The sequence below is a fragment of the Osmerus mordax genome, chromosome 27 (assembly GCF_038355195.1).
Source record: "Osmerus mordax isolate fOsmMor3 chromosome 27, fOsmMor3.pri, whole genome shotgun sequence".
Taxonomy (NCBI): domain Eukaryota; kingdom Metazoa; phylum Chordata; class Actinopteri; order Osmeriformes; family Osmeridae; genus Osmerus; species Osmerus mordax.
The window spans coordinates 9,511,278-9,527,187 of NC_090076.1; the positions used below are offsets into that span (position 1 = coordinate 9,511,278).

At 50.6% G+C, this 15,910-nt stretch overlaps 1 protein-coding gene across 1 annotated transcript; it reads right to left on the reverse strand.

The window, feature by feature from the left end:
- Window positions 1–3,889: 3,889 nt before the first annotated feature.
- On the reverse strand, window positions 3,890–12,271 carry crb1 (crumbs cell polarity complex component 1). Its single transcript, XM_067230584.1, has 9 exons — window positions 12,066–12,271; window positions 11,786–11,925; window positions 11,087–11,269; window positions 8,883–9,854; window positions 7,666–8,219; window positions 6,348–6,513; window positions 5,256–6,159; window positions 4,501–4,545; window positions 3,890–4,016 (listed from the first exon to the last, which is right to left on the reverse strand). The coding sequence occupies exons 1-9, from the start codon at window positions 12,269–12,271 to the stop codon at window positions 3,890–3,892; spliced, it is 3,297 nt and encodes a 1,098-aa protein (XP_067086685.1).
- Between the last annotated feature and the right edge of the window lie 3,639 nt (window positions 12,272–15,910).

Consider the following 15,910-nt stretch of genomic DNA (forward strand, 5'->3'; position numbering starts at 1 on the left):
AAAATATTGAACACGCTTGTTTAGCCCAGAGGCATGTAAAAAGTATAATGATATAATAATCTTTTTATATGGCTCTGACCAGGGGTGTATTCCAGAAAGCAGGTTATGCAACATAACCAGGTAAGTTAACCCACCAGCTGATTCACAATGTTGTAGCAACTTACTGGAAATGTTGCTACAACGCTGGGTGTCAGCTGGGGAGTTAACTTACCCGGGTATGTCACGTAACCTGCTTTCTGGAATACCCCCCAGAACTAGCTAAACCGACCGATTGCCATTCAACTAGGCTAACTGGTTGATTGAAGACAAAAAAACAGCACAGTTTGTGGCAGAAGTGAGTATTTGTTGTAGCTTTAGTTTTTCTCGATTCAAATAATAGCTAAACATTATTTAGTTTGAAAAGACTTTTGTCTTTCATCCAGCCTACTTGATATGGAAAATACTGTAAACGTAATTAACATGAAGATAATAGACCACTAATTACAGTGGAGAATGACCAAGAACCGAACACAGACACATTTCCTGTTCTCAGTGAGCTCACCATTGGTCTATACGCACTGTGAACTGACATTCAAATAAACAATACTCATGTTTATGCTGTATTTGGATGTCTGTGTTGTGATATAAGGCGAGATTATCACAGGATTTAATAAATTAACACACAAAAATCAAATTTTCACCACATAGGGGACACTAACACTAAGGTCCTAGACTCTCTAAAACTGAAGGCACAGTAATAAATACAAATGAAACAACATACAAACATCTCTGGCTCTTTGCTGCCCTGCATGCAGGTCCAGAGGATACTGGACATTCAGCCGACTGTCCTCGACAACGGAAGGCTTTAGTCTTCAGCTGTGTCTCCAGTCTCCTTACAGTCCTTAGAGACGAGACTGAATTCAAAATGGCGGCTCGCTGCACACACTTGACCCATAAAAGTCCTTATAACCCCACCTGGAGGTCAGTCTCCCAGTGACAGTCCAAGGAGTACTGGTACCTTATTCATATAAGTCATACGGGAGTTATGAGTCATATGAATCATAATAAAACTACGGGAGTCAAATGAGTCATATTAATCATAATAACAGTACGGGAGTCAAATGAGTCCTATGAATCATAATAACAGTAGTCATATGAGTCTCTCCATGGGCGGGGGCTGGGCTATATTCCACATCTCTACGCGGGATCCCTCCTTCTCCTGTCTGCTGGGGCTGTAGGTCCCGTGGGTGGCCCGGCGGTTGAGCGCCACCACCAGGCCAACGGTGGTCAGCACCAGAGCCAGCAGCAGCAGCACCGAGGACAGGCTGACGGTCAACAGGAGTTCAGAGGTCAAACCTTCAGAGGTCAGCTAGAGGGAGGAGGGGAGGGAGAGAGTGAAAGGGCAAGAGGGAGGGAGGGAAGGAGGGGGGAGGGAGAGAGAGAGAGAGAGAGGGAGAGAGAGAGAGGGAGAGAGAGAGAGAGAGAGGGAGAGAGAGAGAGAGAGAGAGGGAGGGGACAAAGATTAAGGATAAATGAATGAAAGGGGTTGTTTCACACATATATACACGTATACACACACGCACACACATCTTCTAATAACTTGGACATACATGGTAATCTCCTGTGTGTCTCTCAGCACTCAGACACAGCACTACCAACTCCCTGAGAATCGAACACACACAGAACAACTTTTTCTGTGCCTCTCCTACACTTGTTTCTCTGCCTCATCCAGATACACACATATATGGTACGCACACCCACATACACAGTTTATCCTGTTAAAGAGATTAAAGCTTTATCTGAGTGCTGTACGCTAACACTGCAAATGCACGCAAACATGTGCACACGTGCAAACCCACACAGTGGTAGTGTCGTTAAAGCAGGTGAGAGCCAGAAGGCACAGCCTGGCCCCCGGCTGCTACAGGGCCATTTTCAAACCAGTCCTGTAAGAGCCACCATCACTACTAAAGACGGAAAATGTGAGTCAGTCAACATTTCCTGGTTTTGGAAATGTTGGGAGATTGGTGGATGGACTAGATGAAGTATTGCTGGCTGAAAACATGGTGAGAGGATGGAGAGGAGGGGTGGAGGGAAAGGGAGAGGAGGGAGGAAGAGAGAGGGAGGGAGGAAGATGGCACCGCAGGGGATTGGAGAAAGCCCAGAAATCGAACAGAGGACAGACGACAAGTCAAGGATGAACAGAATGTTTATTTGAAAACAGACACAGAACAACAGAGAGACAGAGAGGCAGGCAGAGAGACAGACAGAAATACATTAAGGTGGACAGACAGTCAGACAGATTGATCGACAGACAGGCAGAGACAGGCAGAGACAGACATGCAGACAGACAGAATGATAAGATCTACACAACGACAGAGCTAGTGATCATGACAGACTGGTCCAGTCTATGACAGAACAGAATCAGACAAACAGACACCAAGTAGACTCACATGACACCGTGTCAGTGAGAGTCATTAGTGCAAGAAAGGACAGGACAGAAAAATACAACGATATAGAAGATATAGAGCAATGACCTCCATTATCACAGATCTCATCAATGTCAAATAAGGATCTGAAACAGATCACATATTCAAAGTGATACTCTGCTATCACAATGGTTACTAATTAAAGTTTTTTTTTATAACTTTTTTCCAACCTCCTTCAAATGGGTCTCTTAAATAAATAAAAAGTAGTTTGGGTTTTTTAAATGACTGTTTTCTCTTGGTCCAAGCCACAGATTAGGTACACTGTACAAACAACTGTTAACTAATATGGGTAATTTGTCATTTACCTTCAGTTTACTCCACAGTAGCACTACTAAAGTTCCCGTACAAAAACATGCTCAAGGCACCAAACAGGCCTGTGTTCAACCAAACCTAGAATTATACTGTGTAGAAGGAGGCTTGTCCTTGGTGTTGTGTCTGACATGATCTAAGTGTTCATTGCTATATTTTAAAAGCAACCTGTGTTTTTACACACCCACACACACTCATACACTAGCACGCATGCATGCACACCCCCTACCCCAGATACATACTCATAACCCTCACACACACACACCTCCTCACCCACACACATCCCCCTCATCATACACACAGACACACACACCCTCCTCACCATACACCCCCCCCCCACACCCCCCCCCCACACACACACCTCACCCCCCCACCACCCCCCCCCCCACACACACACCTCACCCCCCCACCACCACCCCCACCCACAGAAACACACCCTCACACCCTAACCCCCTCACACCCTAACCCCCTCACCCCCCCCCCCTCACACGCCTCAGTCCTCATTTCCTCCCCAGTCGACCTCAGGCTCGTCGTCCAGCCGCAGCACGAGGTAGGAGAGCAGCTGGAAGAGGTTCTGCCAGAGCAGCACGGCCACGTAGAAGTAAATGTCGCTTACGTCGATCTGACACGTGTCCCCGGCGAAGCTCATGTCGCACACGCAGTGGAACCTGTTGATGAGGTTGCGGCAGTAGCCTCCGTTCAGACACGGGTTGGACTTACACTCATCCAGCTCCTGCTCACAGCTGCAGGGAGACAGACAGGGAGTCAGACAGGGAGTCAGACAGGGAGACAGACAGGGAGTCAGACAGGGAGACAGACAGACAGACAGACAGACATACAGACAGGGAGAAAGACAGACAGGGAGACAGACAGGGAGACAGACAGGGAGACAGACATACAGACAGACAGACAGACATACAGACAGGGAGACAGACAGGGAGACAGACAGACATACAGACAGACAGACATACAGACACGGAGGGAGACAGACAGACAGACAGGGAGAGAGACATGGAGGGAGACAGGGAGGGAGGAGAATCAGTCAGGAGACACAAATACAAATTCAACTGATACATAGTCACTAGTGGTCCTAGCCTCCCCCCCCCCCCCCCCCCTCACCGGTGGCCGCTGTATCCAGGGGGACAATCACAGGACAGCTCTGTGTCTGTGCAGTTCCCTCCGTTGAAGCAGGTGTAGTTCCTGCTCTCGTCCCCACAGACGGACACAGGCAGCCTGGGTCTCCTAGGGACACAGCAGAGGCCCTCCTGTTAGACACGCCCACCACTTCCTGTTAGACACGCCCAACACTTCCTGTTAGACACGCCCACCACTTCCTGTTAGACACGCCCACCACTTCCTGTTAGACACGCCCAACACTTCCTGTTAGACACGCCCACCACTTCCTGTTAGACACGCCCAACACTGAGGCTGGGTGATGGGGGGGTGGGGTGTAGGGGGATAGGATCTATTGTCTGTCTCCCTTCTGTTGTTACAGAGAGACAAAGAGGCTTACGGGACGACCAGTCTAAGAAGATTACCATCTCTAATGGCTGCTTAATGACAGACATTAGCAGGGTCAGCTGAACTCAGACAGCAACAGGATGTACTAAGCCCAGCCTGGGGGTCTGTGGAAGTGGTTTGACAGTGTGTCTCATGAGGTGTGTGGTGTTGTGTTCTACAGTGTGTCTCATGAGGTGTGTGGTGTTGAAGAAGACGGAGCTCTTACAAGTTCTTGACAACTATGTACCACGGAGCCTCCTCAACACGGTCCCTGGGAAAAGAGGAGAGAAGGAGAGAAGAGGGAGAGGAGAGGCGAAAAGGAGAGAGAGGAGAGGAGAGAAGGGAGAGCAAAGAGAAGGACAGAGAGGAGACAAGGAGAGAAGAGAGGGAGGAGAGAGAGGAGAGAAGGAGAGAAGAGAGGGAGGAGAGAGAGGAGAGGGAGGAGAGAAGAGAGGGAGGAGAGAGAGGAGAGAAGGAGAGAAGAGAGGGAGGAGAGAGAGGAAAGAAGGAGAGAAGAGAGGGAGGAGAGAGAGGAGAGAAGGAGAGAAGAGAGGGAGGAGAAAGAGGAGAGAAGGAGAGAAGAGAGGGAGGAGAGAGAGGAGAGAAGGAGAGAAGAGAGGGAGGAGAGAGAGGAGAGAAGGAGAGAAGAGAGGGAGGAGAGAGAGGAGAGAAGGAGAGAAGAGAGGGAGGAGAGAAGAGAGGGAGGAGAGAGAGGAGAGAAGGAGAGAAGAGAGGGAGGAGAGAGAGGAGAGAAGAGAGGGAGGAGAGAAGAGAGGAGAGAAGAGAGGGAGGAACGAAGGAGAGAAGAGAGGGAGGAGAGAGAGGAGAGAAGAGAATGGAGAAAGGATAGCAAAGAAAAGGGAGAGAAGGACAGAGAGGAGAGAAGTGTTTAGAGGACTGAAAACATTCCCCTGGTGATGCTCACAGGGGAATGTCGACCTGATTCTCTTGCGTTGTGCTCCAGGTGAGGGGGCGTCTCACCTGCAGTAAGGCCCGGTGTAGTTCTCAGGACAGAGGCAGGCGTACTTCTCCACCCCGTGGAGACAGGTTCCCCCGTGGGCACAGCGGTGCCCCTCGCACACGTCCACCTCCTCCTCGCACTGCGCCCCCCGGTACCCCGGCTCGCACGCACACTCGTACGCCAGCCCCGTCACGCTGCAGTTGCCGTGGACGCAGGGGCCGGAGGCGCAGGTGTCGGTGAGGAACTCGCAGCGCCTGCCCGTCCAGCCCTCGCTGCAGCTGCAGCTGAACAGGTTGAAGAGGTCCCTGCAGACGGCGCCGTGCAGGCAGGGGTCGGGCCGGCACACGGGCGTTCCCCCGCACCCGCTCCGAGGGGGCGTGGAGGAGGTGCGGACGAACTGCTCGTCCTGCGTGCGAGGGAGGTTGACCTCGGCCGTGCTGAGGTAGGACAGGACGATCCCGCCCACCTCGATGGGGCCCAGGCAGCCCTCCAGGCTCCAGCCCGCCTCCTGGCCCAGTCCCCCCACCAGGATGTCCACCCCGTCCCGCAGGAAGTCCAGGTTGCCTCCTGGGGCGGCGGAGGTGGAGGCTTCCTCCGTGTCCTCGTCCAGCACCAGAGTCCAGCGCGACGCCTCGTCCCAGGGTGAGGTCATGAAAAGGTGGGCGCTGTGCCACTCGCCGTCGCTCACCTGGCGCCCGCTGGAAAGGCTGACGGGGGCGGGGCCGGTCTGCAGCTCCAGGAACAGGAAGCCGTCCTGCACCGACACGGTGAGGAACTCGGGGCCGCGCTCGGCGTGCAGGATGGCGGCGTCGCGTTTGCGCGTTCGCACGCTCAGCGACACGCTCGTCAGGTTGCGGGAGATGCGGCTGTTGCCGCGGTAATACAGGACGCTGCTGTCGTCCAGGAAGGTGGCATTGGAGAGGCCTGGAGGAGGGAGGGGGGTAAGATGGGGGAGTTAGTTCATTTAGATTTTGTTTGCGTAGCAACATGTACCCCTTGGAAGGCTTGGGTGTAGCTAAGATGTGACCACTCTCCTGGCGTGCAAACTCAAGCAGCGCGTTACCGCGACAACGTGGTTACCGTGACAGGGATGGAGGAGGCGGGAGACTCACACTCGTATCCCTGGCTCAGCTGACTGCACTCTGCGTACGGGGGGCAGGGCGAGAGCTCGCACCAGCGCACCTCCTCACAGCGCCGCCCTGCTGTGCTGGGGGCACAACTGCAGCTGAAGTCGTCCCACACTGAGTAACACACGCCCCCGTTCTGACAAGGCTTCCTCTGAGGGGGGAGGGACAGGGAGGGGGGGGGGCAGGGAGGGGACAGGGGCTTGATGTCAACAAAAGAAGAACACCCAAATCTCTACCCCAATCACTACCCCAATCACTACCCCAATCTCTACCCCAATCACTACCCCAATCTCTGCCCCAATCACTACCCCAATCTCTGCCCCAATCTCTACCCCAATCACTGCCCCAATCTCTACCCCAATCACTACCCCAATCTCTGCCCCAATCTCTACCCCAATCTCTACCCCAATCTCTGCCCCAATCACTACCCCAATCTCTACCCCAATCACTACCCCAATCTCTACCCCAATCTCTGCCCCAATCACTACCCCAATCACTACCCCAATCTCTGCCCCAATCACTACCCCAATCACTACCCCAATCTCTGCCCCAATCTCTACCCCAATCACTACCCCAATCACTACCCCAATCTCTGCCCCAATCACTACCCCAATCACTACCCCAATCACTACCCCAATCACTACCCCAATCACCACCCCAATCACTACCCCAATCACTACCCCAATCACTACCCCAATCTCTGCCCCAATCACTACCCCAATCACTACCCCAATCACTACCCCAATCACTACCCCAATCACTACCCCAATCTCTGCCCCAATCACTACCCCAATCACTACCCCAATCTCTGCCCCAATCTCTACCCCAATCACTACCCCAATCACTACCCCAATCTCTGCCCCAATCACTACCCCAATCACTACCCCAATCACTACCCCAATCACTACCCCAATCACTACCCCAATCACTACCCCAATCACTACCCCAATCTCTGCCCCAATCACTACCCCAATCACTACCCCAATCACTACCCCAATCACTACCCCAATCACTACCCCAATCACTACCCCAATCTCTGCCCCAATCACTACCCCAATCACTACCCCAATCTCTGCCCCAATCACTACCCCAATCACTACCCCAATCTCTGCCCCAATCACTACCCCAATCACTACCCCAATCACTACCCCAATCACTACCCCAATCACTACCCCAATCACCACCCCAATCACTACCCCAATCACTACCCCAATCACCACCCCAATCACTACCCCAATCACTACCCCAATCACTACCCCAATCTCTGCCCCAATCACCACCCCAACTCGACCCAGCTACTCACCCTGCAGGAGTTGTCCCCAGGGCAGCCAGGGGTCAAATTAGCCAACCTCTCCACAGGATATGACATCACAGGGGCATCGTCCAACCCGAAGAACTGCAGTCTGGCGTGGTTAATCCTGAGGTCCTGGATGCAGCCCTTGAGGTACCCCCCGACCTCCAGGGAGGCTGTCTGCTGGGGCAGCCCCCCCACGTAGACGCGGTCCCCCGCCTGGACGCCGAGGGGTCGCACCCCCGCCTCGCCCTGCCTCCGGTTCCCCACGTCCAGCGCCATGCTGCCGTTCTCCACCGCCACGCTCACGAAGCGGACCTCGCCGTCGATGACCTCGCCGTCTCCGGTCACGCTCTCCAAGCCGTTCAGCTGGACCACCAGGCGCCCCTCCTGCAGCCACGCCCGCAGGTACTGGCTGGTGCTGTTGGTGAGGACTAGCAGGAGGGCGTTGGGGCTACGCGTGCGCAGGAAGAAGGAGACGGTGATGTCGTGGCCGGGATGGTCGGTCACGGTGAACTCAGCGTAGCTCTGCAGGTCCTCGTGGCCAAAGCGGGCCGTCACGTACTCTAGAAACACGACAGAACACAAGTCAGTCACACGTTCTCCTACACACACACACAGAAACAGGGAACAGTCAACAGAAACTAATGATGAACAAACAGAGGTAGGTGCAGTAAATGTGTGACAAGCATCTAGGCTGTGTGTTGTAAAGGCCACCTTAGTGCAGTGGTACAGGTATGGGTTATGGAAGAGATTTCCATTTCTCAAATGCCAACTCACTTCATAAAGTCGTACTTTTTGTTTCTTAATTTTCTGACATTTCTTTCCTACTCATCATTTGTGAAAACCCAGTTTATAATGCATGGGTTCTGAACATCGCTGTGTGTGATTATGTGAACTGTGTGTGTGTCCTTTATAAGACACTGGGATCTCTAATCTGTTTTTAAGTCAACAGGCTATTAATATACTTCTCTGAAAGACATGCAGAACACTATATTTGTGTTTAAGGTACTGTTGCTAACATTCGGCCTTAAACCACCAATGGAAAAAAGGTTTTTGTTGAAAAGCCTGTGTTCTCTTGTGTTTTCTGTGTGCCCTGGTGTTGTGTAGCGTGGACTCCCTCTCTCTACTAATCAAGTTGGGTAAGCTGGTCTATCTCTGGCTTTGACTCATTGAACATTGACCTTTACACTCTCCACACTCTCCTATATCTACAGTCCCTCCCCTACCTTCTGCACAGTCCTGGCCTTTGTACGGTCTGGGGCATCTGCACTGGTAGCCCTGCCACAGGTTGATGCACTGGGCTCGGTTTTGGCAGGGGTTGACCACACAGCGGTCCCTGTGGCTGCAGCCAAGAGTCACGTTCACCGCGTAGTCGCTCAGCCACTGGTCCGGGACCACCAGCTGGGAGTCCACAAATACATCCCTCAGACACCCGATGAAGGCCTGGGCAGGGGCCCTGGCTGCTGCCCTGCTCCGGCCCTCCCACACCCCCCCTATGATGGTGTAGTGAGGCGGGGACTCTGGTTCCTCCAGCACGACTAGAGAGTCCTCGACGGGGGCTTCCACCCGGCAGGCATCCCTCTCGCAGCCCTCAGCGCCCCAGAGCGTGAGCCGAAGCACCCCGCCGGCGAGGACCGCCTCCAGGGAGTGCCACTCCCCGTCCGTGACGTTGTGGGGAACCTCCAGGGCCTGGCCAGGCCCGTCAGGGCCCGCCCCAGCCGAGGCCTCCCTCTGTAGGCTGAGTCGAAGCCGCCCCTCCTCCACCTCCAGCCCCAGGAGGAGGCCCCCGCTGCCCCGCTGGAAGAGCACCGCGCTGGGCACGGCCGTCCGGAAGCTCAGGCTGATGTTGCAGGAGGCCTCCGCTGCCACCAGGGGGCTCTGGAGCAGCAGGTGGGCTCTTTGCTCGAAGGAGAAGGCCGTGGGGGTTTGGCAGAGGGGGCCGGTGAACCCGGGGGCGCAGGAGCAGGAGTAGCCGTGGATACCGTCTGTGAGGAAGGGCTCGCAGGAGGCCTGGTTCTGGCACTCGTGCCCCTCGCAGCCCACCAGTAGCTCAGAGCAGTTCTGGCCCCCGTAGCCTGGCCCCTCTGGGCCCCCCGGGGGGCAGAGGCACCCGTAGCCTCCCACACGGCTCTCGCAGAGGCCAGCGTTCTGACACGGGCTGCCCTCACACTGGTCGGTAATCTCCTGGCACAGGGTACCTGTACAGGGCAGCAGGTGGGTGAAGTGAGAATGTTGTTGAAATGCATTTAATCTAGGGATTTTAATACTCAATTAATTACAGAGGTTAGTACTTTTCTATCGGTTGGTTTCACATTGGATCATTTCATCTTCAACGCACGTTCACAATTAACTAACCCTAACCCTACATAACACAGGTAAATGATTAAATTATGTGACTAGATTATTGATTGGAGCTTTGACCCATGAGCAACAAGGTACTAGATATACGTTTCCTATACTTGAACTGGACAGTTATGTAGACCTGCAGTAAAGCCTGTTGTATAATTCTGTTAGATTAGATACCAATGGGCAGTGCCACGGTATAGCGTTTAGTCAGGGCATCTCATTATCACATCCTCTATAGCCACTGTTTCATTTAATGTCAAACTCAGTTTCAAGGACAAGAGACACCAAGTCTAGAGTGTTCTCACGACGTCATACAACACAGTGTATTTGAGAATCGCTTCTACAGTGCAGGTGTTCCTACCTGAGTACATGTAAGGAACATGCAGCACACATTACAACCCATCAACCACCTACAACCACTAGTAGGCCGACAGACTCAGGCACAACCACACAGCACAGGATATAGAAAGAACCAGAGCCATAAAACTGCGAATTCAACCGACTTCAACTCTGAAAAACAACAGTCAACAAACAAAGCCTTTTCCACAGCTAACCACAGTACCTGGCACCAGCATCAGGACGCACCAGACCCATCCTGCGACCGTCACCATCCTACCGGCACTTCCTCTTCCTGTGTGTGTGGCTCGTGGGACGATCCTGTGCTGCGTCCGCTCTGTTCTCGCCCACAGGGACCCTGGGTCCCACCAACACCGGGCTGCTTCTGCCCACCTCCCTTCAGCCATGCACGACTGGGGCGCTCGCAAGCAGGAGCCCAGCAAAGCCGGATCTCTGGGATTACCCTAATGCAACCTGAACGTCTTAGAGAGGGAGCGCTGGTGACTGGAGGGGGAAGGCTACTTTTAGATTCCTGCTCAAGGTAGTTATAAAGGCGGTGGCTGTCTTGCCTGAGAGATTGCTGGGACAACAGATCACAGGCTTGCGTAAGCACAGGGGGGATTAGGGTATTCGTCTTTGGGCCTGCTACTGTAAGCGAGCATCCACACTCCCCCCCCCCCCCACTCCCCTCACGATGACCCGTGGTTGTCACGGTGACAGAGGACAGTTCCCCCTGGCCTCTACGTACCTGTGGTCCCTGGCTGGCAGCTGCAGGTGAATCCGGCGGCGTGCCGGGGGTCGTAGCTAGCCGGCAGAAGGGGCTCCACCCCGTAGAGGAGCTGCCAGGACCTCTCTATGCAGCGGCCTCCGTGAAGGCAGGGGGCGCTAGCGCACTCGCTCACGTCCACCTCACACTCACGGCCCTGGAAGCCTGCACAGGACAGAGACCGAGATGAACATCAGGAAGGACATACACAGGATTTAAACACACATTTTAAGGTCTCTCTCTCTTTGTATGTTTATTCCCCCTTTATTGTCTCTCTTCCTCAAAGTGTAATAGGCCTACATTCAGCCAGGGGCTATATTTTAACACAACTAGGGAAAGTGTCTTCCTGTATATGCTCTGGTTGTGTCTGCTGGTATCTGGTATCTTGTACATTTGTATTTTTTGTATTATTTGTATTTTTGTATTTTTATATTGTAATTTACGGCAACTTATATTTTATTGTATATTTTATTCTATTCTAATCCCACTTAGTACTGCTAGTTTATGTACCCTTAGTATAGTTAGTCCACATATTTAAATTTTAGGTATATGTTTATTGTATGCACCTTCCTGCCAAAGCAAATTCCTTGTCTGTGCAAACTTTCATGGCGAATAAATCCCTTTCTGATTCTGATTCTGATTCTGATTCTGATTCTGTGGAGGGCTGTGTTAAGGATGTACCTGGCCAACAGCGACAGGTGTAATTGCCCTTATTCTCCACACAGGTGGCGCTGTTGAGACAGGGCTGAGACCGGCATGGCGGGGCCGGGATTTCACAGTGTTGCCCCATAAAGGCGGTCTGGGAGCAGTCACAGCTGTATCTGAGACATTATTTAAAACCTTTTTTAGGAAACATAATTCGACCTTTTCTATCATTTCTGATTCTGATTCTGATAAAACGGTGACTGAAAATGTTACTCGCTCTTCCGGTCATTATGTCCCAAAACACAAGGTGCCTTACTTGTTTATCCCGTCGGTACAGACGGCCCCGTTTTGACACGGCCGCTCTCTGCAATCGTCCACATCTATCTCACAGCGGTCTCCCTGGAAACCGGGCTGGCAGCTGCATGTGAAGCTGTTGATGTAGTCACGGCAACTGCCGCCGTTGAGGCATGGCTGTGATTGGCACTCGTCTATCTCGAGCTCACAGGTGGCACCTGGAAACATCAGAGCCCAAAATTGAGTAATTTGGGCCACATCAGATTCTGTCTTCCTAAAAACCCAGCTATTTATTTAGCACTATGTTCTCTACAGTGGATGTTGCTGCCTATGGACTGGAAACTATGCGGCCCTACTATCCTTTGTATTTATTTATTTTGTCCAATTGTAATGGCCGTCTGATTCTAGTTAATTCCGTTATTGATGCGTATAACACAGATGAAAACTAAGTTTTGACATTTATTATCCTTAAAATAAGTTTTCAACATTTTCTTACTTTTAAAACGTTTTTTTGCCCTGTTACTTGTATGTATTAGAGCAGCGAGTTGTGCATACTCCACTGTCATCTGTCAGTTTACTCCTGAACATAGCCTGTGATTCTGTATTTGAAGTGTCCTAATGGTGGAGTGTAGCACAAAGTTCCCTGCCCCAACCGGGTCACATGACAGCACAGATTTAACAAGATCTTCGATCTGAAATTAGCAAGGCATTTAACCTTATCGTAAAGTAAGATGTTCTTTTCAATAGAGCTGGGATGAAGCAGGGATTAGCTTTCCTGAGCATGAGTCTTGTCTACCAACAGCATAAATCCCAGATATCCCACTGACAACAGAACAGTGATCACATATGATCTCCCATTTGAAGTTAGTGGACATTACATATACATTACATTCAGTCATTTAGCAGACACTCTTATCCAGAGCGACTTACAGTAAGTACAGGGACATTCCCCCCGAGGCAAGTAGGGTGAAGTGCCTTTCCCAAGGACACAACATCATTTTGCATGGCCAGGAATCAAACCGGCAACGTTCTGATTACTAGCCTGATTCCCTAACCACTCAGCCACCTGACACCAGACATACAAGGTCTGTAACAGCGCTAGGAGTAAAGTTGGATCAAGGTCACTCAAGGTCACTTGATCCTTGTCTAGTCTCATACACTTATTGTAACTAAAACTGTTAATCAGATTGGTTAAAAAAACATTATATTAATATACTGTATGCTTAAAGTCAATCCCCCTCTACCCCCCTGCTTCTCATCTTAAACAGGAAGTGGATGAACAAGGAGGGGATACTTCCTGGTGTCCTTCCTTCTCACCTTTGTATCCTGGGCTGCAGGTGCACCTGTACCTGCCCACCTGGTCCTCGCAGGTGGCCCCGTTGCGACACGGCTGGGACACACACTCATCCACCTCCAGCTGACAGAGCCGGCCCTGATACCCGGGCACGCAGAAACACGAGTAGCCGTCGCCACGGCTACGGCAGATGGCACGGTTGTTACACGGGTTGGGAGAGCATGGGTCGTCCGTCCGATAGGCTGGCACACCTGAACACAGGAAGTCACATGGCATCATAAAGGGTTTATTGAGCAGGGGCGGGGGGGGGGATCAAATACTAATACTATTTGACTGTTTTTGAGGACTGAAATTTCTGTCCTAAGTGTTTTGTCTTGGTGTGTTAAGTAAGTATAACTCCAGTACACAAACAGTAGAGACGTACACCAGCTCCACAACTGCCATAAACAGTCGATCATTTTGCGTTCTGCCTAGAGGAGATTTGTGCTTTGAATTGTCACACAATGCACCCCTCCCCTCCCCCCCAAAAAATTGCCTTCTTCCACTCATCCTCTCTGCACAAGGACGCTTACAAACTAAAGAGGCCTCACAAAGAGCATCACGGCTCGCCTCCATGGCAACCAATACCACGGCTCCATCGCTGCATTCGCTCCATCGCCATGGCGACCGCATTCAGACAGAAGTCAGTCATTTGTGGACGTTCATCAGTGCATTCATACAGTGACTGCTATGAACGTACAGCGCATGCTGTCGTTCCTATCGGCAGGCTTTGTGTCGACGTGACAAACTGCCAGCGACGCGTTAAGCTCTTTCTTATTATTGTTTGGGAAGAAACACACTGCCACACATACTAATCAGGGAATCAGTTCATTCAATTGAGTTATTCAAACCCAGCTTTCAGTAAGACTATAATGCGTATTCATACCCTGTATCTGACAGACGTGTTGATAATATATATAGTATATGTATGTAGGAACTGTTTCGTGGTTCTGATCCACAACCACTGCAAGTACACTAGTTATTGATCGAGAATTTTTTGGGCATTACCATTTGATGGATGGTTTCTGTCTCTGCTCAATTTGGATAAGTTATAGATTAGGGGGGTACATTTCAATCTCACAGAGAGGATTCCCATTTTACCATGAGAAGCTTAGGAGTGTCTAGACCCCATCCCAGCCTGATCTGTTTGGAGACCTTTCCAGGGGGTCGGTTGGAGGTTTTGGGGTGTAGTTCCAAAAAAGAAACAGCCTGTTGCTTTAACCGCGCGTTCCAATCCCAAGATCGTCCAACCAGACATCCCTTTCCACACCATGCTAGGCTTCTTTCATATGCTAATTCCCAGCATAGCTCTTTGTCCAGCGCTATCTCTAAAGAGAGGGAAGGCCTCTCTTTAGTTCACATGTAGGACACCTGACCATCACTGATGGATGGTCCCTGTGGATATTGCTGCTGGTTGTATTACTAGTGATAACATAACATGTTGTACACGTTTGTGGGCGTTTAGTGAGTTAGTGGGATGCATGTGCACCCTATCTGCTCCCCTCCAAGGCTTACCCCCCATGGGGGCTTATGTTGGCCCCTATTGTCTGATCTGTCTCTTGTCCCTTCTTTGGCTCTTGTGGTCCTTTTGAATCCTGCCTTCAGTTCTGAGTGATAGCAATGATGTCACCACACAATCTTACATAAAGAATTCTAGCCATGCAAGCTAGAATTTGATTTATCTCAATACCCAGACTGTACCTGCCGATATTTTGTTGATATGACAACTGATTACTGTGTCAGGTCAGTGCAGTACATGTTCTACATTCTGCTGGCAGAGTGCAGAAAGATTTTATGTAGGAGCATTTTATATCATGAAAAACAGCATAGGCTTGCAAACATACCAGTTATCATTTAACCAAAGCACACTCCGCCACCATGATATAGTTCAACATTTGATTTATTTTCCAATATTAAAAAGTAGAAAGACAATACAAAGAGTATTGCAGCTTTATCAAGATGATCACAGAGAAGACTCCCTTGCTGAGAATATTTTAAATGAAAGCATAAACAAATATGTTAAATTAATGTAATTTACTAATCAATGCTTCAAATGTAAATGAGTATTATTATAAACGTTAAAAAAAGTTATATTCATATCTGATGAAATTACATCAAACATGATGTTGAATACAGTGACAATAAAACTTATGATTAAATATAATACAAACTATTTCAGTTTTCACCACCCCCAAAACAAACGAGAGGACAATTGAACTTACCATTTATCAGTGTGATGAGAATTGTGATGCCTAGTGCACATGAAAATAATCTGAACCAATAAGACGGCAATAGATCCATATTCGTAATGAGAAATCATCCTGCTCGATACGTTTGACTCATATCTGTCCTTGTGCCATATCCTGTGTGTTGTCAACCGCTGCCACTGTTCTTGTGATCTCTTCCCAACACACCAATCGCTGATGGGCGCTGCGTGGCGCGCCAATCGGCTCAACGCTGGTACTCATGATCCTCGCTCAAACGCGATCCTATAAAAGTCAATTGGAAATCGGATTTTGTTCAATAGCTTGAAC

Bases quoted from the DNA above. Each gene is read 5' to 3' on its own strand.
- crb1 (XM_067230584.1), bottom strand. From the start codon at position 12,271: ATGTTTCCAGGTGCCACCTGTGAGCTCGAGATAGACGAGTGCCAATCA. The intron at 11,926-12,065 runs GTAAGGCACCTT...ATAATGTCTCAG, and splicing joins TGTACCGACGGGATAAACAA to ATACAGCTGTGACTGCTCCC. The intron at 6,514-7,665 runs GTGAGTAGCTGG...CTCCCCCCTCAG, and splicing joins CTGGGGACAACTCCTGCAGG to AGGAAGCCTTGTCAGAACGG.